The sequence below is a fragment of the Callorhinchus milii genome, unplaced genomic scaffold (assembly GCF_018977255.1).
Source record: "Callorhinchus milii isolate IMCB2004 unplaced genomic scaffold, IMCB_Cmil_1.0 Scaffold21, whole genome shotgun sequence".
Classification (NCBI taxonomy): Eukaryota; Metazoa; Chordata; class Chondrichthyes; order Chimaeriformes; family Callorhinchidae; genus Callorhinchus; species Callorhinchus milii.
This window is the reverse complement of record NW_024704762.1, coordinates 3,352,429-3,378,411: the sequence shown is the minus strand read 5'-3', so window position 1 is coordinate 3,378,411 and position 25,983 is coordinate 3,352,429. Positions and strand designations below refer to the sequence as shown.

The 25,983-nt window shown below is 45.5% G+C and overlaps 1 protein-coding gene across 3 annotated transcripts in view; it reads right to left on the bottom strand.

Annotated features, from left to right (window-relative positions):
- Positions 1–22,974: 22,974 nt before the first annotated feature.
- The window catches only part of LOC103183552 (protein tyrosine phosphatase receptor type S), a 145,487-nt gene continuing 142,478 nt past the window's right edge, over positions 22,975–25,983 (bottom strand). For all 3 annotated transcript variants that reach the window (XM_042342643.1, XM_007901115.2, XM_007901118.2), the window contains 3 exons: positions 25,786–25,940; positions 24,879–25,014; positions 22,975–23,371 (listed from right to left, as the gene is read on the bottom strand). In XM_042342643.1, coding sequence (XP_042198577.1) covers positions 23,303–23,371; positions 24,879–25,014; positions 25,786–25,940 — 360 coding nt within the window. In that variant the 3' untranslated portion in view covers positions 22,975–23,302. The remainder of the gene's footprint in view (positions 23,372–24,878; positions 25,015–25,785; positions 25,941–25,983) is intronic.

Genomic DNA, 25,983 nt, shown 5'->3' with positions numbered 1-25,983 from the left:
CAAGGATACTGACAAAGGCAACCCACACACACTCTCGTCGCAAACTACTTATTAGCCTTTTGTCTGATTAAAGCTTCTGGGAGCAATTAAATTGGTAACAGGATTTCTCTCTCTCGCTCTCTCTCTCTCTCTCTCTCTCTCTCTCTCTCGCTGCCAGTGGTTCTGTTTTGCTCCAAGACAATTCTGTGGGTGGGAGTGTGGCACCCATTGCTTCACATCCTCACGTTACGCTTTTTATTTGAAAAAAAATGTGCGTCAATTGAACTTTTAAGCTGTAGAGGCTGGTAATTAAAATGTTTACTTATCTCCCATTCACACAGTGGTAACCGGCCGAGTCTGTGTGTTTTGATCCAGCCCTTGTTTTTATGGGAGAGCTTGGAGGGAATGCGCCAGTGGGGGCGGGGGGGCGCAGGTGGTGGGGGGGTGCTGTTTGTCTGATATGAGGTGTGCATGTGCAAGGTGCCAGGTGCCTGCATGAGAGCCAGAAAGAGACAACAGCAGCAACGGCCACACTTATATAGCGCCTCCCCCCACCCCCCAACGCAGGCTGGCGTCCCAGAGTGTTGACGGTGGTGGAGCCTGACGCCAAGCAGGCAGGTTGGGGGGGGAATTGGCTGACCGTAAGCGCTGTCGAAGAGGGAGATCTTCAAGCACAATCTGAAGATGGGGAAGGAGGGGGTAAGGCAGAGGGGTTGAGCCAGACTGTTCCATAGTTTCGAGACAATCAGAGACAGTCAGAGCGAGACGGTCAGAGAAAACAAGAGAGAGAGAGAGAGAGAGGGCAACATTCAGAGAGCGAGGCAGTCAAGAGAGACGGTAACAGAGAGAGAAGCAAAATGGGGATAAGTGAGCAAATATCTGCTCACGAGCAGAGGTGTTGTTTTTTGGTCAGCCTGGTGTCTGACACGTGTGGAAACCAGTCACCCTGCGTAAGAGTATCCCACCCATTAGGCTTCAGGAACTGAGTGGGAGGATTCCCTGCCCCCAGTAACCTTCCTAGTCTTACCATTGCGCCAGGCTGGGTGGGCTGTGCTGTTATCAGCAGCGAGTGCCCTGGAATACTGCGGCCCCTCCTGGACTAAAGAGACCGTCACAGAGGATGGGCTTGATTCTGATATTTCCGTTGCCAAACATATCACCTTGGAGCCAGTCCAGGTCGATCTCCTGTTTATCTCCTTTCCTCCACCCCCCCGCCCCCAGAACGATAGTCATTAGAGGAGAGGTGTCTCTGATCACGAGGAGAGCTGCGGCTTGATTAAAAAGCGCCGGCTTCCAAATTAAAACCGAATTGAAAAAAATTTCCAAAATTTTCTGCGCAAAATCACAAGGTCTTGTCCAGGAGGAATCTTGACCTGGGAGTGGTTAATCACTAAAGCCCCCCAGTACCTCTCTGCAGAGTTTAATCTCGTTCCGATGTACAGGGATTTATCATTACACCAGTCAAGCCCTCGCTTCCTGTCTCCAGAGATGACAATTATTTTCTGTATATTTATATATCCGCTGATACGGTGCTAGAGTCTGGTTTGATTTTGCACTGGGTGGCCCTCTGCCTTCCCCCACTCCCCCCCATACACCCCCCCCCCCCCCCACACACACACACACACTTCCCCCACACACATAGACCCCACAGACATACACAAACAGCTTCAGTGACACTGACCACTGCACTATAGGTTGGAGAAGTAGCTGCTTTGAATGAAAAATGCAAAGCCTAGTAGCATGTGGATCGCAACGTGGGCAAGAGTTCACTAACACACAGACTGTGAATCTGTTTATTCCATGCTCATGTAAACGTGTCTAATGCTAGCACCCTCCAGTGGGGCTGTTTCCGTCTGTTTATTATTCACAGTGACCCTTTTATCCCTTTTGTATATATATCCTGAAAGCGCTCCCTTGGTAAACGGTCACACTTCAGGTCAATGTCCGAAGCAACAGAGTGTGTTCCGTGTTTGCGGGTGGCAGCTTTCGTGTAGAGAATCTCTCAACCCCAAATTACAGCCGATCCCAGGCATTTTCATATCAGAAGAGTGGCTGCGGGGGAGGGTCTGATTTTGACTAACCCAAATCTTCCATCAGCTGTAACCTTTTCAAGATGGAGGTAGAGGATGAGGGTATTAAGGGATATTGGGCAATGACGGGTAACTGGACTTGAGGTATAGATCAGCTATGATCTTATAAAGAATAGGCTCAAGGGGCTGAATACCTATTCCTGTTTCTATGGCTATGATTCTATCTTACACTGTCTCGCTGACTTTCACCTCTCTCTGACTTGGTCACCAATGCACTTGATGAAGGGCGCTATATACATGCAAATTGTTGTTGTGTTGCTGCATTGCCTATCTGGACTTTAGGAGCTAATGCAGTCAGAGGATAAATAGATTTGCCGAGCGTCTGATCACCTCTGCATTTCCCCTCCACTCCCCCATTTAAAATTTCATACACCTTTTTGAGGTCTTGTCTCAAGAGCCCTAGCTCATATAATCATTGCTCGGAGCTGATCCCTCTAACAATGGTGATCAGCTTCGTTGCTCTCCTCTTCACTGCTTTTAGAAGGCTTGGGCCGCCCCTTATGTTGCGGTGACCAGAGCTGTACACAGCACTCAAGCTGTGGTCTGCAGCCTGACGTCTGGGGACCTAAACACAACTGATTTGGCAACATGGCCCAGTGTCCTGGTTGCCTTGTTTATTGCTGCCTCCCACTGTTTCGACATCGTGAGCGATGAGTCAATGGAGAGCCCTAGATCTCTCGCAGCTTCCCCCTTGGCAAACTGGGTCCCCGTCCAGCAGGTAAGGCTAGAATCCTGCTCTGTGGTGAGTTGGTTGATCTCAGCCGGGGGCAGCAGACATAGCTACGATTGGCTTCAGTGGACCCTGGGGTCAGAGGGGGCAGCTTAGGCACAGTTTCTGCCCCTGTTTGCTGTGTGGTGATGACCCTTCTCCCCTCCCTCTCCCCTTTGCCTCCCCCACTGCTATTTCTGAAGCAATGCTTAATTGCACATCTGGTATCTATCATCAGAGGACATGTCCAACAGTAGTTTAAGGCATAAGGCTTTTGGTTCGGGGAGACAATAAACACTGCTTCTTAGTCAAATCGGCTGCTCGAACTGTATCTGCCGGGGAATTTGCCAGACAATTTTCCAAGTGAGAGTTACGAGAGAGGAAGTTCTGCACATTCCTTTTCACCTCAAGAGTCAGCATCCCAAAGCCACTGCTGGGCTGGCAGCTCAGGCTTGTCAAATAATCTCGGAACACATCCAGAGCTGCTGGGTCAGATCTTTGGCAGAGGCTTATGAATCATTTCTCCCCCGAAGAATTGTGAATAAGGAACTCAGCGGGTAGAATAACAACTATTAATAACTATTAATTATTATCCCCAGAAACCTAAAAGACTAACAACCAGGTTCCTACTTACTGCTAGGTAAACAGAGCCGTGTGTGTGGAGCAAGGAAACTTGCCTAAGGTTTCGCCCCACCCGGGAATCAAACCCGGATCCTCTTGCTTGCAAAGCGAGCGCTCTAACCACTGTGCTACGGGATTACAATTGTTAATTCCCCTCCGGATAAAGAACTTGCTGTGTGCAAATTTGCTGCTGCAATGGCCTGTGGACACGCAGTCACTACACTTTGCAGTAAATCGGCTTTGAGACGTTTTGATGAAGCGATGAGGCGGTTTATCAAATACAAGTTTTATTAGTATTGTTTCATTACGAATACTTTTTGCCGTCTGACCTTAAATATAAGCTTGAAAATGGGCCATGTTACAAGCTGCATTCTATCAGATACAGATGGTGTTTATATATAGAAATAACAATCCCTGGGAGTGAGTTACAGGCTGGAATCTAATTAAGGGGATGGTTTATACACAGAAAGCTCCAATTTCCAACTAGTTTTAAGTCCGTAAGACTGTTTGTCTTAAAATTTAAGTTCGCCACAAAATTGTGGGGAATTCTTAAATTCAGTCTGAATTTGAAAGCTGATTTTCTACAGTTCTTAAAAAGAAAACGACTTCCAAATCAAGACAGAATTCATCACAATCTTAAATAGATTTTACAGATTTTTGGAGGGAGGGTGTTAGCCGGTTATCTGACATGTGGAAACCCATCACCATACGTAAGAGTATCCAGAATGACCTCACAGCCTGTATCGGTTGGTAGCACTCTTGCCTCTGAGTCAGAAAGTTGTGGGTTCAAGCCCCATGTCAGGTCTTTGAGCTCATAGTTGGGTAAGTTGACTATCCAAAGCAGTACTGTTGGCATCGGCTAACTAGATAACACCCAGTCTGCATTGTCAGAGGTGCCATACTTCAGCCAACATGTTTAAACTGAAGTCCTATCTGCCTGTTCAGGTAAAGATCCCATGGGGCTACTCGAAAGGAAAAAGGAGTTTCTCCCGTTCAACAACCCCCCCCCCCCGATAACATTGGTCATTTACTCCCCGGCTGTTTGTGGGACGTCGTTCTGCGCAAATTGGCAGGTGCGTTCGGCTACAAAATACACAGTCACTACACTGAAGAGTAACTCCTACCAAGCGCTTTGAGGAGTTTTCACGTCGTGATCAGGCGTTCTGTCAAATATAATTGTTAATGAAAATCTCTTAACGCGAATTAATATAATTATAATAACTTTCCATTTGATACAGCGCCTTATCACGTCTTCAAGACGTCTCAAAGGGCTTCACAGAACGTAGTGTAAAGCGAATTGATTGTGTATTTACTGCAAACTACCGCAAACTAGAACCCTGTATGTCACTCAATTCACTGTCGACAAAGGTTGCCCAGTCCAGGACTTCTGGCAACCTGGCGGGACTTAGCAGATCCCTTTTTTACTCTGTAATGCTTCTACCTTGTATCACATCGACCTTGACTGCAGCTTCTCTCAGCCTCTCCCTGTGTTACATCGGACAAAAAAACTTGATGTGGGGTTACGGAGACAGGTCAGTAGTTACCTCCTGCTGGGACCTTTAATGAGAATAAATATAGGTTGTCAAGCCACATCAGTCTGAAACCTCCCTATTGCAACTCTCTTTACTGGCACAATCATGTTAGGGGATGGGGAAGGTGGCTCACAGCATTAAATGTAAGCGTCTCACTGACAGGGTCTGGATGAGGTGAAATCGGGGCTTTCAAATCTGCCGTTCAGTTATTCTGTCAAACGATTAAAGCGGGTAGGAAGCCTACAGGGGCGATGTGACAATCTCTCGCCAAGCTTCAGTTAACTGTGGAGGTGCCAGAAACAGCCTTTTGGGTGCGTAGAGACCAGTAATCCTTTGTTTCCCTATCGAGAAGCTGACAAAAAACAGCAAGGGCGAGAGAGAGGGAGTTGAGGGAGGGAGAGAGAGGGAGAGGGAAAGAAGGTATGCGCGAACACTCATGCACACAAGATAGATGTTGTGCACAGTGTTCAGTCAGACTGGAGCGGTCAAGGCTTTGGTGAATGTATCACTGCACAAGCTCTAGGTATACCACAGCCACTCGGAAGGGATGAAAGAGGTGAGCTGTCTCCACAGGTTCACTGCATTGTTTCATTGTTGTGTTGAGCTTTCTCAATCCGAGCGGAGAGGAAAGGGGAAGGAATGATCCGAAGCATGAAGTGGCTGATGTTCTGAGCGAGGAGTGACGCTGCCTGTGATCTGGGAGAGGAAAATAATATTAATAATAATCCTCGCGTGCGGTAGAGCGCCTTTCACGTCGGGAGGACGTCTCAAAGCGCTTCGCAAAAAAAATTGCCTGGAAAAGAATGAAGACTGAAATAATAACAGCAATATCACTGCACAAGCTCTAGGTATTTGACACAGCGCCTTATCACGTTCTTGAGCCGTTCCCAAAGCGCTTCACAAAGCGCTATACAGTAAAGCAGATGACTGTATATTTTGTGGGCGAAACCCGGCAGCCAATTGTGCCCAGTGACGTCCCCATAAACATTCGTGGATTGAGTGACCACATTTTTTTTGAATGATTAGTGTCCCCTGGAAAGCAATCCGCCCATCGATTAACAACCGGGTTCCCAGTTCCTGCTGGGTATACCGAGGCGCGTGGAGTAAGGAAACTCGTCGTATCATCCCTCTGTTTAAAAAAAAAACCTGGTCTCCTAACTTCTCTTTTTGATGTCGGGAATGACTCTCAAGTTGTACCCTCTGGTTACAGTAATGGGGTTTGGGATGGCTCAATCTGAGCTGACATCCTGTGCATGAATCATTTCTCAGCCACAAATGCTTGAGATTGAGTTACAGGCAGTGTGAGTGAGCGATATTGTGAGATGTATAATGCAGAGCGTGGCCTAGCAAACTGTATAGTGCGACTCTTAGTATCGTCAGAGGAGACACAAAACAAATGGGTGTGAGATGTATCAATCTGTCCGTTTTTCCTCCACTGTAATACAGAAGCAAAAGTCATAAATTATAGACTCGGAATAAAATTCTAAATGTTAAGACTGTTAGCTCTCCCGGGACATCACTTGGCATCAAGTAATGGAGAAATTACTGAGGACTAAATTGAAAATTGTTGACAGGAGAACTTGGCTGACGTGTTTGACACTGTGTCAGAAACATCAAAGGCAGTTCAACAATTTAAGTCAATCTTAATTTTGAAATCTCACAAATCTCTCAACAAGTAAACGTCAGAGACTAAAATGGAATCAAGAGCAACCAGACATAGTCAGTGTAATTCACCTGAGAACAGTGAGATACAGATGAGAGCTCAGACAGAACCTTCACAAGAATAATGTTCTTTGGGCAACTTCCAGAATCTATTCATATTTGAAACGTCTCAAAGGCGCTATACAATAATAATAATAATCCTTGCATTTGATTCTTGCCCTTTGGCTCATTTGATCTCATCCTTCCAGAATACCCAAACCTGTCATCCTCCCATCTCAGCGTCATGTTTTTTTAAATGAGTCCAGACGTCAACCACTCTACCTGCTAACCCTTTCCAGATGTTGACATTAGCCTCCCTCGCCTCGTTCAAGGTCCGGCTCAAGACCTACCGCTTTCTGTCATATTTCCTCTCCCCATTCCCCTCAGCTCTCAAGTCCGCCTGGGTGCCAAGCAAGTATTTTTAAGCGCCTCAGGACACCCGACTAGTTGATGTTTATCCGGTTCAAACCGTTAACCATCCTGAATGGGGGTAGGAGACAACTCCTCCCCTTGACCCAGATAAAATTGGTCATTCGTTTCACGGCTGTTTGTGGGGCAAATTGGGTGCCAAGCTCACTTGCACAGGCACGGGCATTTTGAGCGCTTATTTTGCCCAAAATACACAGTCGCTATGCTTTACAGTATATATTTTAAGCTCTCCAAGACGCTACCCAGCATGAAGGGCACTATGTAAATGCAAGTTGTTGTTTTTGTATATTTNAAAAAATAAATCAATAATAAATTGCTCACTTCAATCCACGACTGGTTGTGGGACACTGCTGTGAACAATTGGCTGATGCGTTTTGCCCACAAAATATACAGTCAATTTGCTTTCTCGAAGACACGATAAGGCGCTATATCAAATGCAAGGATTATTATTATTATCCTGTTCTCTCAACTAGTTCATCCACTAGAGCCATTGACTCTACTCCCATCCCCTTGCTCTCTCCCTATCTTTTTAGTCGGACCGCAGGAGTTAAGGAGTTAGCTCAACTGTGCAGATAGACGACCATTAAAGATGCCAGACTCCAAATGAACTGGAATGTGGAACGAGTTTTCCTGATTGTGTGAGCAGAGTCCTGTGGAGCAAGCTGATAAAAAGGCAGGACCCCTCTCTGTGTGATCGCAGCATTTTCAACTGAGTGATAAGAATATTGTCAGCTATTTCGGGCAATTTCCATAAGAACTAGCTACGTTCAGAGTGCTGTTGTGACATGTTGAGAAAGATCAAGAGTTGCATTAAGGCAGAGAGGGAGGGAATAAAAACAAAAGACTGCAACCAAGTAAAATGAGTCCATAAACCCTTCCCTGACGCCAGCCATGATTCGGGATGAGAAATAATAATGATTAATGATAATTATCCTTGCATTTGATACAGCGCCTTATCGCGTCTTCGAGACACCTCAAAGCGCTTCACAGAATAGACTGTAAAGTGAATTGACTGTATAATTTTGTGGGACCAAACGTCATTAACCTATTCAGGAGATGCTGCCTTGACGGGCACTTTTGTTAATGGGATCTTTCCTTTAAAGACATTTGTTCAATCATTGTTATCTCTGCTACTGAAGTGACTGATGGTTCAACTTAGGGTTGACCCCCCCCCCCCTTTCTCAGTTCATCATTCAACCAGTGCTGTAATTGACACAATACTAGCTGAGAGCGCAGGTTACTGCAGATAAAATAGACAAGAGTCGCTTCTCTCCCCGACCCCACCCACCCAGCCGTGTCTCAGTGAGTTTCTCCGGTGAGTTCTGTCTGGCAAACTCTCCCGCTGCTTCTCCAGCTAGGACCACCCTTACCCGTTAGGCCTTTGCGGGGTTAACAGGAGCTGAGCGGGAGGATTCCCTCCCTCTCTTGGGCAGTCATGAGGATTAATAATAATAATAATAATTCTTTTGTTTGATATAGCGCCTTATCACGTCTTCGAGACGCCTCAAAGCACTTCACAGGATATACGGTAAAGTGAATTGACTGTATATTTTGTGGGCGAAACACAGCAGCACAGCAGTGTCCCACAGACGGTCGCGGATTTGAGTGGCTGGATTTTTTTGAGAGATTATTCGAAAGCGATCCACCAATCGACTGATAACTGGAGTATTACTTACAGCTATGTAAACAGAGGCGTGTGTGTGGAGTAAGGAAACGTGCCTAAGGTTTCGCCCTTCCCGGGAATCAAACCCAGGTCCTCTCTCTCCCTTGCGAGGCGAGTGCTCTAACCACTGCGCCACAGATTTCCACAAATGTGAAGAGGGGGACGGAGTCTATAGCAACGGCTGTGGTGGGCAGTTACACTCTCCCTCCTTATCTCTCGTTGAGTATTAGGGGTTTTCGATGCTAGTAATTTGTCTCTGACAAGTGGAGAGAAGCAACAACAGGGCTTGGGTTGGAAGAAACATCTTGTCGGGAGAATTACAGAATGCTGGCCAACCGTTTCTGACAATTTTTGCCTCGTTGATTGAGTGGATAGTCTTGAGGGGTTCTTCCTTGCTCTGCTGCGCTGTATACAATGCTCTACAAGGACCACAATGTAACAGGTGGTATGAGGGACACTGAGTAAACGTCCCGACTGCTTCCTGTGTTGTCGTAAAGGGACTAGAGATGTGTTTTTTCCTTCCGGGAAAACCTTTATTGATTTAATTTCCCTCAAGCACACGGCACATTGCCAGACAACGCTCGTTTTTTTTCTCTTTTGGCAATATGTCTCCAAAGCAGGTCCTGCACAGAACAAGTAACAGATGGAGGCATGAGTACGTATCACCGAGGAGATAAGCCAGGCATTAGTGCTGTGGGCTTTAAGGCCATGTAGTGGATCTGCTGTGGTTCTGAGTGTTATTGCCATCACTCAGAGAAATAGTTTTCTAATTACATGATGATGATACAACAACAACAACAACAACAACAAGATTCCATTTATAAAGCGCCTTTCACGTCAGGAGGACGTCCCAAGGCGCTGTACAGTTGGGTCATGACCCGAGCAGGGGGGAAATGGTCAGGGTGAGGGAAGGGAAGGGAGCAAGGAGTGGGGAAATGGTCAGGGTGAGGGGAGGGAAGGGAGGGAGCGAGGAGGGGGAAGAGAGTCGAGAGGGGAGCTGAAGGCACGGTCAAAGAGAATGATGATAATGATAAGCCTTGCATTTGATATAGCGCCTGATCACGTCTTCGAGACGTCTCAAAACGCTTCACAGAACATGCTGCAAAGTGAACTGGCTATATTTTGTGGGCGAAACGCGGCAGCCAATTGCACACAGCAGCGTCCGCACAAAACAGTCGTAATACTAATAGTAAAAATCCTTGCATTTGATACAGCGCCATTCGTGGACATCTCAAAGTGCTTCATTGGATTTACTGTAAAGTGTAGTGACTGTATTTGTCGGCAAATGCAGCAGCCAGTTTTGCACACAGCAACATCCGATAAACAGCCATAGTGGAAGTGACCAGTTATCTGGGGGATTGTTGGTCAGAACATCAGGAGAAACTCAGGGGTTTTTAAAACAGTACCATGGGACCTTTTAACATCCACCTGAACAGGCAGACATGACCTTGGTTTAACATCTCATCCGAAGGACGGCATCTCCAACTATCCGCCTATTGTCAGCCTAGACTGTGTAAGTGTTATAATACAATATACAAATTATTCCTAGATTAACCTTCACTGCTCAATTTTCAGGACAGACTGTTCCTGGGATCCACGTAAAAAGAGATTGGTTATGTATCGTTTGTCTATCTTTTGCACAAGTAGCAGGAAGCTTACCAGACAGTGCTCTCGATAGTAAGCTGTGCAGTTTCCCCAACGGACGTTTTGCAGTCCGCAAACCTTTGCTCTTGTCAACCTGCGTCTAATACTCTCTGGAGTTAGATAAACATGGTGCGTTCATCTGGGGAGAGAGAGTGTGTATTCTATTCCTGACACAGGGAAACTTCCTTGTATGGAGCTCTTCCTTGTCTGCTTTGGACAGTCCTAAGCACAGTGACGCGTTTCCGAATGTGCCAGATACCCGGATGGCCAAAAGATTACATCTGTCCCCTCACCACCTGATAAGCACCAGGAGTTGATGGGGTGCAATTTGCTGCATTCGTAACAGTGATTATAGATGAACAATAATAACTTGCACTTATTTTAGAGCCTTCCAGGCAGTCTCAAAGAGTGTTAGAGAGATGGGGATGGGAGCCTGATCAGGGAGTAAGGTGGGGAGTGGGAGGGGGTGTCAGGAAGCAGCCTTAGGCACAGTATCTCTCAAGTGTTGGAATAAAAATATGAATTAAGCAAAAATGGGTTAATAATGTCAGAGGAGGGAACAGAATCTCCCCTGCCACACATAGTCATTTGTAATCGGACAGATAGGTTTTTGAGGGTTTTGAAAACAGAGTGACCAGGGAGGGAGAGATCGAGCCAGAGAGGGGGCGAGGGAGGGAGCGAGGTGGAGGGATGGAGGGAGAGAGCTCCAGAGAGATGACGTTTCATTTGGATGAAGCCAGTGGTGTTTCGAAATGGTAACGTTTACATCGAAAGCGTTACAACACACAGCAAAGTCCACCCTTCTTAGTGCCTTGGAATGTCCTCCTGACGGGAAAGCCACCATACAAACGTAATTTTGTATCATATTAACAGCTGGTCCTTGTCGGGATGAGAGGGACGGAAGATAATTCCCCCTTCATCAAGTACAGTCCTTCCTCACTTGGATGTCATGTGGCGGTGTAGTGAAATGACTTATTTAGATTAATGATGGCTGTCTGACGACAGACACCAGTTACCTGCTCGCTGTGTTTCTGGTTTGTGAATCGTGTTCCGGGCGGAGGGGTTGGGGGAGAAGGGGGGGGGCGGGTGTGGGGTGGGGGTGTGGGGGTTTGGGGTGGGGGGGAGTGTAGCCCAATGTAAACAAATGGTTCTGCCGACTGACAGTCAGCTTGAGTGAAAAATCACGATGTTTAATAAAAATTGACCTTCGCTCCAGTCTCGATCAGGAACGAGATGCTGTGAGAACCGCAGATTCCTGAGGTGGTGAATTTCCACTGTTTTGTAACTCTAATTAACCGGGACCTTCACTCCTGGGGAGTGCGAGCGGGAGGAGGAACTGAGACGCGAAAGAATAGGGAATCGTACACAATGCTGCGAAATTTCATTAGTTTTGATGAATGAATTGTTTTCTCTGCTTAATTCCGCTCTGCCCTGCCAGATCAGCCCCACTTTCAATATCAGCCTGATGTTCTGCACATAATATGTTAGTCTTTGTTGTCATCAAAATTCCTGCTGTCTGACTGGAGCTTTAATAATCACAATAACAAATAAGTATTGCTATTAATAATAAAAAATATATTATTATTCATAATAATAAATCCATGTTATTATTATTACCACCATGTTATTAAAGTAATATTAATAATAATTCTGGAGTGGATAATAATCCCTTCCAAGAATTAAATAAATAAAAATAATAATAATAACTTGGTAACTCAAACCACGACTTTGTGTGGGACGCTGCTGTGCGAAATTGGCTGCCAATTACAGTCAATTCATTTTACAGTGTATCCTATGAAGCCCTTTGAGACGTCTCAAAGACGTGATAAGGTGTGATATCAAATGCAAGGATTATTATTATTATTATTATCCGGCGCCTTAGCACATTGTTAAGACACCGCAAAGCACTTCACAGAATATATTGTGAAGTGAATTGTCTGTGTATTTTGTGAGCCAATAATAATCCCTGAAAAAAAACAATAATAAATTGGTCATTTTCAATCCATGACTGTTTGTGGGACATTGCTGTGCGCCATTGACAGCCGCGTTTCGCCCACAAGTATACAGTCAATTCACTTTACAGTCTATTCCGTGAAGCGCTTTGAGATGTCTAGAAAATGCAAGGATTATTATTAACATGTGATGTCTCAACAGCTTTGATTGGATTCTGTTGTCGTTGGGGGGAGAAGGGGGGTGAGGGGTGGTGGGTGGGGGAGTGGTGGTTGGTGGGGGCGCGGGGAATGGAATCAAGTTAATCCTCTGTAGCATTCTGGATGTAGTGCTGTGGAGCAGCGTCCCAGAGCGCTTGACAGTGACGGAGTCTGACAACAATAACTTGCACTTATTCGCAGTATTTTAGGGCTGATGACTGACCAGAAAGTCTGGCTCATCGACCTCGAGGGGTAAACTGGGAGCAGGGATTCTTCCCACTCAGCTCCTGTTAACCCGGGGAGCCCAAGCCCTATTTGGGTAGGATTGTGCCCAGCTGGACAAACAGTGAGAAGCTTTCCAGTCAGAGCTCACTGTTTGGTTGCAGCTCAAACATCATTCCAGACAATGGGAGATTTCCATTCACAGGAGGAACTCTCAGGAGTTTGGTTTGGAGGTTCTTAAACATGGTGATAGGTTTCCGTGTGTGTCAGACAGTCAGCCATAACGCCACTATTTACACCTCAGCAGGTGTCAACGGCAATATTGCTGAGGCTTCTCCTCAAAGTGGTGTCAGGATAACAACAACAACTTGCATTTATTTAGCGCCTTTCACATAGGGCAGCGTCTCGAAGCACTTAACAGTGGCGGAGCCTGACACCGAGCCGGGGGGTGAGAGAGGAGGAGGTGACCGTAAGCACGGTCGACGAGGAATGTCTTCAGTCGTGATCTAAAAAAATGGAAGTGGAGGGCAGGGAGGGCAGAATGGGGGAGAGAGAGTTCAAGAGCTTCGGGGCTTAAAGGGTTTTGTAGCCGTGTGAGAGGATCTTGAATTTGATCCGTTCTGTGATAGGGAGCCAGGACTCCGGGGGAATTGAGCCGGCTCGGCTTCCGTTCTACATTTGGCCACTTGTGATGACGGGGCAGTGCGGTGTAAATGGGGGTCACAGCAGCGCGAGTGAGGTTGACAGAGCTCCCCTGTGTCGGGCTCAGCGTGGTTCATACAGTTTAAACACGCAGCTGTAAACCCCCTCGTGCTCTGCTCATCAGATGGTTTGGGTTAGTCGAACAGATTGTTTGAATGTTATTAAGGAGCCGAACACATAAATAGGTCTTTAATAAATGTCAATCAGGTTTCGCAATCATTGTTCAAATGAGCGATGAGTTAACTAACACTCCTAGCTTCTCTCACAGCTTCCCCCTTGGCGGGTTCTGTCATCTCCGTGTTCCTTCTATTTTTATCCTTTATTCAGAGCCTTGCCTTTAATTTTATCGATCTTCCTTTGTGCAGTTATTAGCCCACGTGCATACTCTATCAAGCTTGCTCTGTAAGACCTTTGCTGCCTCCTCTGATTCCCCAATTCGCTCAACCTTGGTGTCACTTTACACTGGGTCTGTGAATCCAGGTCATTAACGTTTACACCTTGAGGCATCCGCTTAATACCTCTCCCCATTTTGACCTAGTTTCCTTAACAATGACCCTCTGCTTCCATCTCTTCAACCAATTCTGAAACCATGTCCATTGCCCTTGATACCCGGTGACATTAATTTGTTAAGGAGTCTCTCATGGGGCACTTTGTCAAATGCCATTTGGAAGCTTAGATACACGACATTGTATGACATCCCACAGTCATTTGGTACGTCACCTCAAAAAGGTCCATGAAGTTGGTCAGACAAGATTATCCCTTCCATGGTGGTGACTTTCAGCCAGTGAGGGCAAGTAATTAGCATTCCTCTCATGCTGGAGCCTGTCTTGTATTCAAGAGCATAGAATACAATGCTCCCAGGTGTTTAAGTCAAACTAAGAAGGTCCTATTTCCTTTTCTTTTTTGGCACAGATATTACCAGGAAGCTGGTTGAGGCCAGGACACTGGGTCTCAACAGCATGATCCTGCTATGGGAAGACAGTGTCAGATGAGCCGAAGAGCCTTCTTCACCCAAACCTCTCTAGATAATCTCCAACCCTCTCCCCCTTTCCCCTCCTTCGGGACAAGGAAGATTCACGGACCCTGTGTAAGGTGACACCAAGTTTGAGACGTCTTGAAGATGTGATAAAAGCGCAATATCAAATGCAAGGATTATTATTATTATGTTGGTGTGGAGATGGGAGAGACAGTTGGCATTGGCCATCACCAGCGAAATAAGCTGCCATCACCAGCTGGCACTTCGGGGGAGGAAGTGGAGGAGGAGCGAGGAGGAGTGGTGGGGAGAAGGTGGGGGTGAAGGGGGAAAGTCGCTGACTGATAACGGAGTCGCCATCTTCAGGAGCAATGGGGCAAAAAAGAAGGAAAGAGAACGGGATAAAATAAGCTGAAGAAAATCAATCCCAGGCAATCTTCTTAACTGTAATCGCATGTCCTCGTGGTGAGGTCAGTGTTGTTCATAGAGATGATCCTGGTTTGATTATGAGAGATTTTCTATCAGCCTTTTCTTCAGTAATTAAAACAACTGGATAGTAACTTTCTAGATACACTTCATCAACACTAATCTTCAAAGCAGGGAATTCTTATTAAAGCTCCCAGTCGCCTATAATGTAAATTAATTAAAGTGGCTTTTGGGTAACAACAAACTGTCTGCACAGGATTATAAATTATGTCAGTTCTAGATAATTCAAAAGTAAATGCCAGAAACATAAGTCTTAATTAACTTCTCATTTCATGAGACAGCAAAGAGGTAAGAGTGAGTACCTTTAAACAATTTAAGAGTTACTTTTCTCTCGAATGATTAATCAAGTCCATCATATAAAGCTGTTTTTTTTTTATCAGTTCTGAAAGTGGCGAAAGATTTTGGGGAAGGAACAGTTTCGTTTTCCGATTACTGATCGAGAGCAAGTGTGTCATGACCCACCCTGGCTCATCACTAGAACTCTCACTTTTCAGTCAGAAAGTTAGTCTTAAGATCATACAGTAAACCTCACAGACGTCGTATCAGTTGAGCGCATACGTTTAATCCACTGATGCAAAGCACGAGTTGTGTCAAACTTCCACAGAACATAAAACTCTTGAATGGGACTTGAGCAGATGTGCGACACAGGCGATTATACGATTTATACCAGATCAGACTTGTGCCAGTTTTTACTGTATAATAAAAGCTGGCAGTCCACTGCAGTGCTGGGGGTGTGCTGCACTGTTGGAATTGCCGTCCTTCAGACGAGATGTTAAACTGAGACCCCATCTACCTGATCAGGTGAATGTTAAAGGTCCTGCACTATTCGAAAAGAGAAGGGAGTTTCACCCGAAGCCCTAACTCCAAATAAGATTGCTCATTCATTTTGTGGCTGTTTGGAGGTCATTTAAGATGCCCTCTGATGTGAAAGTTGCTGCATCAAATGCAAGGGTCGTATTATTATCATTATGATTGTTTAGGAATCCCATTAGAAATAGGTGCTTATTGGAAGCCATGTTCCACAGTCTTGGAACATGTTCTTTCTGTCAAACTCTATGTGTAATCTGCTTTATCGTGGATTCTTCCTAATTCATCTAATCTCTCGAGAGAATGCTCAGTGACTAGATAAGAAGTTGCAGAACAGGAAACGGTGACATTTCTGCCTGACCCCGAAGATAATCATCGATACTCCAAGGAACGAATGCAATGCTACATTTTACATTAAATAGCCCGAACTGTCTGGATTGAAAAGGTGAAGTTGCTCCAATAGGCAAGGGAACCCTTAATAATAAATAATATCATAATAATCCTTGCATTTGATCCAGCGCCTTATCACGTCTTCGAGACATCTCAAAGCTCTTCACAGAATGCACTGTGAAGTGAATTGACTGTGTATTTTGTGGATGAAACGCTACTATGATAAAAGTTGGACTCCACATATACCACAACACATCACACGACACAGCAGCACAGGAAATCCTGCCTCAGACTCAGAGGGTTGCCTCGTATCCACTTCTGGAGGGGTCAGACCCTCAGTGTAAGTTATCTCCCTTGTTTCCCTTGCTGTTATTAACCAGATACTTGGCTGTTTCGGCGACCTTGTGAAGGTGTGTCAAGGGAAAAATTGTAAGCCGTGTTTCGCTCACAAAATATACAGTCGATTCACTTTACAGTATATCCTGTGAAGCGCTTTGAGACGTCTCAACGACGCGATCAGGTGCCATATCAAGGGCAAGGATTATTACTGTAGGTGTTTAAGGGACTTTTATGAAGAATGTCCACAGGCCAGTGGAAATTCTTGCCGAATGTTGTTCAATACTTTGTTCGATGAAGAATGTCCACAGGCCAGTGGAAATTCTTGCCGAATGTTGTTCAATACTTTGTTCGGGGAGGGGGGGGGGGGGGAGGGCAGAGGCATTGCATTATTGCAACGAGCAGCAGAAAATAAATAGACCCCGTTTTCCAAAAACGAATACCCCGAAGGAAAGGCGTGACCTTCAAGGTGTTGGCTGAAGAAGCCTTCCATTTCCGCCAGAGGGCGCTCTGCCATCTCCATCTATTTCGCTGCCTTCCTGCTGGAGCCGAAACACTCGGCACATTGTTAAGTTGGGATGAAAATTGCCGCGGTTTGACATGGAAAAAGAAGGCTTTGTCCCATCCTTCGTCCCAGTTTTCACCGTGTTTTCGGAGACCAGTTTATTGAATGCTGGACCTCCCTGCCCCAATCCTTCCTCCTCTCCTACCCACCCACACCCCACCCTCCCACTCTCTGGCCGCCTTCAGATCCCACCTGACCTTCCTCTACGACTGCGCCTACGGTCAAACTTACTTTCTCCCCAGCTCGGTGTCAAGCTCTGCCGTTGCTAAGCGCTCCAAGCCCCTAACCCGGCATAAAGGCCGCTATATAAATACAGTTATTGTTATTTTAAATGAATCTCCCCCCCCCCCCCAGACACACACACACACACGCTTCCTCTCCCCAACCCACCCTCCTTATCGTACACCTGAATCTTCTTCCAGGAGAAAGACTGTGCACTCACAGGAAGCGACACTCCAGACCTGTCCGTCAGGCACTTGATGAGAAAGTGTTGTGCTGTGCAATCACACTACACAGTCACTGATAAAATGGTAGGACAGGCCACAAAACCACAAGATTGGTTCCAGATGAAGAGGCCCTTCGGCCTGTCTGCACCCAACCTATCTTCTTCGCATCACAGAATCCAGCTGCTTTTTAAATGAATCCAGTGTCCCTTCCTCCACCATCCTTCCTGGCAACATATTCCAATCATTAAGTACCCTTTAATAGGCTCAATGGACTTGTGATCCTGCACAAAGAACGTGAACGTGACAATAATCACCTTTGAAATGCTTCCGAGCTTTGTTTCATGAAGAAGTGCAACAAAAACGCAAGTTGCTTCTCTTCTCTTTTAAGCGGACTACAAGGAAGGATGATCTGGGGTTTAAAGTTCTCGTTACGAAGACGATTCCCATAATAAATACACAATAAAAAAATTGCCATTTTAGACCTAATGGCATTTAGACCTCAGATGTTTAAAGGCAAAGTTAACGGTATAACCAGGGAGGGGTTATCTCCTGTTGTCTTCTATGTAACATTTTGTACTGACAATTTTCCAGATAATACTGGTTTTGTGGGATTAAGGGATATGGGGATAAAGCAGGGTCAGGTTATTAGCTGGAGTTAGATTAGAAGATCAGCCATGATTGAATGGTGGGGCAGAGGCTCGAAGGGCCGAATGGCTTACTCCTGCTCCTACATGTTATGTTATGTTTTTGAGGACAAATTACCTGCTGCGTTTGCCTACAAAACACACAATCATATTTCACAGTTTGATTTATTTCAACGATGTGATAAGGCACTATATCAAATACAAGGCTTATTATTATTATTATTATTATTATTATTATTATAACAGACCCCCACCCGATGATGCTATTTTACTCTTACCTTCCATACAGCTTTGTCCTGATGACTGATATTCTATTCTTAAATTTTCCAAATCTAAATAGGTGTGGTTGGGAAGACTGCTGGGCGACAGTGTAGAGCGAGCTTTACTCTGTCTCTAACCCGTGTGGTGTTTGGTACGTGAATGCTGGCTGGACACTGAGAGCCATACAATACCAACATCCCTCACCCCTTAGGTGAACATAAAATTCAGGGGAAAAATCCATTACCTGTTTAAGGGAATAGATTGAATTTGAAAACACAAGACGTAATTGCAACCCTCGCTAATTTAAAACTAGATTCAAAGCAGGATTAATCTTCTCTTTTAAAGTGATATTGGTACATATATATTTTGTCATGTTTACTGACAACGCCTTCTGCTTTTAGAGATATAACAACTGGCATTCATTAGACTAATCTGAAAGCAGTTCTCGAGGCATTTCATTTCATTCCAATTATTATCCTTTTGTGTGCATTATATGATGAACTAACATTAAGGTGCTACTAACAATGGTTTAATAATTGGTTTGTCACAGTATGCTACATTGTTTTCTTATTTGGAACCAGCTAAACCTCCTTCTACATGAATAAATGTTATTAAACACAGTATTAAGCTACCCCCCGTGATCAGTTTGAAAAGGCATTAAGACAGTATGGAACTGAGCCACACAGACTGAATGAACGCAGGTTCAAGCTTGACTGTGTGTACCAGCCGGGGTGGTAGGGCTGTCATTTCAGCGTGGCCTGGGCAAGAGCAGAAAAATCAATGACAACCTCCTACAACATGAAATTGTGTGGAAACATCAGCCTGGCTCGGTTGGTAGCACTCTCCTTGCCTCTGAATCAGAAGTTGTGGGTTCAAGCCCCCACGTCAGGACCTGAACTCTAAGGTGACTCTCCAATGCAGCGTCGGGGGCTGGGGTGGGGAGTGGTGGGGGGGGTGTTTCTTTGTCAGAGGTGCTGTCCTTCGGGTGGGACATTAAACTGAGGTCCTGCCTGTGTCTATTCAGGTGGACGTTAAAGATCCTATGCGCTACTTGAGAAGAGAACAGTTTCACTGGGTGTCCTGGCCAACAATCCCCCAAATAGAATTCATTTAGTGACTGTTGGTGGGACATTGTTGCGTGGAATTGGGCTGCCACATTCGCCAACAAATACGCAGTCACTTCCCAGGATATCCTGTGAAAAGTGCTATAACAAATACAAGTATTATTATTATTATTATCGAGCTTAGCTGTGACTCCCGCTCTCCCTCCTCCCACCCCACAACCCTCTATCCACGCTCACTGTCGTGGCTCGCACATGATGTAAGGCATCGAAGAGCGATCAACACACAGTCACTGAACTGTCAGTCAACAAGAGCGTCAAAGTGCTGTGTTTGGGATTTGTTAATTAACATCTGTGATAGTCAACAGTTGCCCAGTGTTGGCCTGATAGTTATCACCCTAGTGAAGGTGAGCGAGAAATGGTTAGCGAGATATCGGTCGTTGATGGTTAGGAGGATATCAGTTAGAACATTGGTTACTGATCGTTAATGCGCTATCGGTTAGGATATTGGTGATAATGGGGCAACATAAGGAAGTTCCTCCCAAATTTCCTTGTAGATCTGTTACTGACCATCTTATATTTAAGATATAAATACATCTTGGACTCAACAAGAAGAGGAAAGTCTATCAGAATCTTTTACAATCTTGAACACCTACTGTATTCATTTTGCCCTACAGCATAAACGCTCTTAAATAACATCCGATATCCTCCTAACCATCACTAACTGATATCCACTAACCAATATCTCGCTAACCAATTACCCCTTCTCTTAAATGACTCTGGTGTTCAGGACTTTACTGTCCGTCTCACGAGCCCATTCCTCTGTGTGAAGAAATGTTGACGGACGGAGCAGTATTGGCCAAGGCATTAGGAGAACTCCCTGGTCTCCATCCAAAGTGACATGGATCTGGAACCAGTACAACAAGCAAACAAGAGCTCAGCTTGATGCCTGATCCGAAGAATGGCCCTCTGATGATGTGGAGGCTCCTGTATTTGGTGCAGTGGAGCCAGGGGACATTAATGAATAACTCCGCTCTCCCAAGCACAATATAAAATCTAGAAGGAATTAAGAAATCAAGTCTTGTTCCAGACAATCTTCCTTTAATATAAAGTCAACATATCTACATACACAGTGGGTTTTTTTTCATAACCAATTATATTTTCAGTTATAAGTAACAGTTGTTTGAAAGCAATAATCGCTTGCCCCTCATACAAATTACAGTTCTTTTTGTTTTCGAACATCCCATTAATTTGGCTTTGTCACACTGGCTACATCTGACAGCTTTCACAAGCTATTGAGCAAATTCATCAAAGACGTCAATAAAGAACGGGTTGGAATAAAGCACTTTGCAGTCTGGAGCCCTGGTTAAGTCCTGCTTATTCCAACACTGTCTTAGGTTCCATTACAATATGTGGCTGGGGCAACAAAAAAAAAAGGACCCCAAAAAAAATTAATCTCGGAATATGAAGCACACCTTTTAAAATGGTACAAGACAAACAAAGTTTAGAAACATTCAGGAAATTCGATGATGATAATAATAGCCAGTCACAAACAACGTCTCTACAGTGAAAAAATAGACTGTCTTTAAACATAATATGAACAAGTAAATGCATTTTAAATGTTTTTCTTTTTTTTTAATTTGACTTGATAGTTATTTTTTGTTAAAAAAGGAACGAATACACTATTAAAAAAAAGATTATGTCTGCCGTATGTTACAAAACACAAAGGGTTTCTTTTCGGGAGGGAGTGGGGGGGTGGGGAGGGAGGGAGGGAGGAAGGAGTGGGGGAAGGCGATAGGAGAGAAAAAGAGGGAATCACTCACAAAATCATCTTTTCTGCCTCTATTTTCACCTTGAACATCCGGCACCCACTGAAGTCACCACCTTAACTCTATTTCTTTTTACTCCCCCCCTATAAAACTGGCCTGGCGGTGTGGGATGTGTTTATTGAAAGCTGTTATCGTCACTCGCTGTTGGTCTGGGTTAACATCATGTCCACCTTTGGCGAGACTTGGGTTTCAGTTAGTACGAATAAGAATATTGCCTTGTTGTTTGTTACCAAAGAAAAAAAAGTAGGGACCAAGCTTGCTTTGTGGACCTCACATGTTCTCTAAGATTCGGATGAAATATTGCACCCCGCTAGCTGAATGAATGAATGAACGTGATACTCCTATAAGCCCCCTCCTCTGTGAGACAACTAATTTCCCCCAAAGACTGATACTGGCAAAGTACGGTTATCCACTGCCATCGACACCCCAGAACCCAAGGCTGAGGTCAGCGATGATGGTCTGGCAACCGTATATTATAGATGGATATCAACCCTTGTGGAAAAAAAATCTCATCATTAAAACATCTTGCAAATCAGAAATTTCATATTGATAGGGATATAGTACCAAAGAGCTGTACCGGCAGTGTAAAGACTCAGGTTTTGGCAGGATTCCTAGATTTTGTTGCAACTAACGCAACTAAAATGTATAACTCTTTAAGTTCATTTCACATTTTAATCAATAGTTAATTATCCATTGGCTTGAAAGTTTCCCCAACCCAGATTTTTCCCCATTGCAGCACAGAACATGTATAAAACGGAGCCCAACTGTAGAATGGAATATTTCATCGCACAGCAGAATGTCGAAAGAAGCACTGCCTTCGAAGGCTGTGAGAGGCAGAATCAAATGTGTTATCCGAAAGGGAGATACAGTACTTGGGAAGGAAGAGTATTGAGGGCTTTGTGGAGAAAAAGGCAAGGGAATGGAATTAAAAGATCTGATATGATCTAATGAAGTGGTGGGACAGACTTGGTGGGCTGAATGGCCTCCTTCTGTGGAGCCATCTGATTTGGGATTGAGCCATCTTAGACACTGCCAAACACAGTGGCGTAAGGTATCTTGGGATTCATGGCTTTGCAAAGCTAAAGATCGCCCTAAAAGATAGGTGGAGAGGGAGGTGGCGGCTTGAGGAGCTCACACCCACAGAGGTCACTGGGGTCCTAGGAGCTTGGAATGATGGAAGGATGTGGATTGCAGGGAGGAGGGTCCTGCCTGCCATGAAACATTGCTCACTGCCACGTCACAGAGACTCCAACCTGGTCCCCCAAACAAGCAAAAGCTCTCCGCTCACTGTCCCCATTTTTCTGTCGAACAATCTTGGTTTCCTCTTTCCCCCTTCATCCCTCCCTCCCGCACATCTTCTGATAACAAATTAAATATGAATTTGCAAAGTACCCCCAACAGATGGCAGGCCAGATAGACGCACACACACACACTCCCAAGGCCCAGTGAAAATAGTCGGGGGGGGGGGTTGGGGGTGGTGGGACATTAAAAAAATTGGCAATTTTGATAACCGCATAGTGGCCGAAAGAAACCAAACCGGGAAGGTGGGAGTCACCTGCAGGAAATCTGGGTTTGTGAGCGTCATCCGTTAATGCTTTTCCACAGCCTTGATTAGTAAAAGTGTCTTTTTTTTACACAAGTAGAAACTCGAATGGTGTAACCAAAGGCAGGATTCCATCTTTTCTCCCTTCTCCTCCATCCGGGTCCTTGAATCACTTTCCCCTTTCTGTTTTCTCATCAATGTTTCATCATCGGCACGTCCACAACAGAACAAAACCACGTCATTTCCACCACCGTTGAACACTTGAGGTAAGTAGGACTAATCCGATGTTTAAATTTATTCCCCCCTCCCCCCCTCTCCCCCTCCTCCTCCTCCCCAACAGACCAGGGTCCCTCTTCTCTTCCAGGTTACAACATTGAGTTCCTTAGGGTCCGTCTGAAATATCTCCCCCTTGGCTGTGGTTAGAATTAAAGGTACTTTTCAAGCACGTTATATGGCTCAGTAGGAGGCTTTCTTTGTCCATTGTGGCCTGTTGCAGTTTGGCGATCAATTTTTTTTTTTTTACGTTGCATAGTGATCAAAACTTCCAAGATATTCCAGTGCCGCTTGATAGCAGAACTGATACTCATCCTAAAAACACAGGAGAGAGAGAGAGAGAGAGCACATCAATCAGACTCAACAAACACTCAAGAAATTCCACCCGTTCTTAGTCTAGCTTAAACCACCCTTCCTGGCAATCTGTTCCAGTCATTAACTGCTCTCTGGGTAAAAAGATACTTCCTGGTGTCTGTCCCGAAATTGCCCTTTACAACTCTAAACCTGTGTCCTCTTGTTCTACTATCTTGGTATGTCCTATTGTTCTGGGTTTACTCTTTCAATCCATATTAATTCTTGTATACTTCTATGAAGTCCCCTCTGAAATGTCTTTTTACAAGACTACTAGTTGCTCTACAATGCCTCAGGTGCCTTATATCATGGCGACTAAACTGTTTGCAGTATTCTTAAGTGTTTTGCTTGTTTTCAAATCCCTACGTTCCTGACTTGCTCACCCCCCACTCCACCACCTGCTTCTTCCTCTCGGTCAGCTCCGGCCTCCTGTTCATCCCTCGCCTCCTCCTCTCCCATCGGTGACTCTGGAACTCTCCCCCACAATCCCTCCGCCTTGCCACACCCCACCCCCCTCCTACTTTCATATACCACCTAAAAACCTTCCTTTTTCGGTTGAGCTTATGGTCACCTCCCTCCTCCCTCTCCCTCTGGCTCGGGATCAGACTCCGCCACTGTCAAGCGCTCTGGGACCCTACCAGGCGAGAAGGGCGCTATATGAATGCAAGTTGTTGTTGTTGTCGTCGTTCATCCGAAAGATGGCACCTCCCACATTCAGGTACTGTGCTGGGCTTGACCGTGAGCCCAAACCCTGAACTTTAAACCCACAATCTTCTGGCACTGAGGCGAGAGCGCTACAGACCGCCTGAGCCAGGCTGACATAAACACAATCCACGGATGCTGAAGCCATCTGCAAAGTTATGCATCAAGCTCACAGCTTGTGCTGTAGGAACATCGGAAAGCATGGAATGAGACATCATTAGCACCCTGAGGTTGGCTTGTATTGTGCTGCTGTCCCACTGTTCTATATTTCATTTAAAAAAAACACACGCAAACACACGCACAACCGAGATACTTGCTCATTAATCTCGGCTGTTAAATATTCTGGGCAGCTCTCTTGGAACACAATAAACAATGATGTAGCTGCTGAAGTCGAGGCTTTTTTTTTCTACTGCTTCTGGCACTTCCATCGAATAAGACAGGTGATAATGGCCACTTTGTCTGAGTCTGTGCTTGAAACGGTTGATAAAAATTTACTGTCAATGTGACCTCCCTCCTCCTCCCTCCCTCCCCTACATCTCTTCCCATCCTCCCTCCCTCCCCCGATTTCAAGACAATGGTTTGTCTAATAGATATCATTGGAGTTCTTATTATTATTACTATTGTGAGATCGAATGGGATTCTTCACCCACCCAAAGCTCTCATGTGATCTTGTTCTGGACACTTTTTCTGACCATTGGAGTCACACAGAAGAAATGAGCTTGAGCTTTGTGATCACTGCAGTGGCGGCTGAGCTTGCGGGAGAGCTTACCTCTGTCTGTACCATGGCTGGACGCTGTGTCCGAAGCATCTTGACTGTCTGGAAGATGTCCACCACCCCTTCGTATCTCATCCTCTCCAGCACAATGCTCAGCGTGATGAAAACCCCAGTCCTCCCCACTCCAGCACTGCAAGCCAGACAAAGGAAGTCACTGAGTGTACGTCACAAATCCCTTCACCCGCTGACACCCCCTACCTCTCAACCTGCTTACAACCCCACTCCATCACCCGCTGACTCTGCCCGGCTGGCTCCGGCTGCTTGCCCATCGGCGGCCGTGCTTTCAGCCATCACTCCCCGAAACTTTGGAAGGAACTCTCTCCTTCAATCCCTCCGCCTTGCCCACTCCTTCCCCTTTTTCCCATCATGCCTGAAGATCTTTCTCTTCAACCGGTCACCCTCTCCCTCCCCTGGCTCGGCATCAGGCTAATGTTAAACGCTCCGAGATGGCACCCTGTGTGAACGGCACTATATAAATGCAAGTTGTTGCTGTTGTCAGTAGGGCCTTAGCACCCCAGCAAGAAATTCTGCAGTAATGCAGCCTTGCAGTGAATTGGGGAGGGGGGGGGAGAGGGACAATGAACCTGGGACAGCCTGAATCATGTCTGACACCATTTGTTATTTACAAACCCCTTTGCACATCTCGCAAATTACTCTGCCGTTAAAAGAGTCCCAGCGTAAGTTTACGAAATATAAGTTAGGCCAAATTTACGGGTGCCTGCTGTTGCTTTTTGGTGGGTGGGGGAGGCGGGGGGGGAATTGGGGGCGAGGTCAGCCGGGTGTCTGACACGTGTGGAAACCCATTACCGTTGGTTAAGAGTCTCCAAACCAACCTGAGAATTCCATGAATCCCATCTGGATCCCAGAGCTAGACTGTTGGGAGTGGAATGCTGTTGCTTACCTGCAGTGGACCGAGATGGGCCCATCTTGACCAAACTGCTCCTTGGTTTTGTGCACTTGGCCTATAAAGTCTATGAAGCCCTCGCCAGACTTCGGTACGCCTTGCTCCGGCCAGTCTGTAAACTGGAATTGTCGCACTGTCCGTGACTGTCCGTCCTGATAGAAGAGAAGACAAGTTGAGTCACTGGACAAAGGCTTC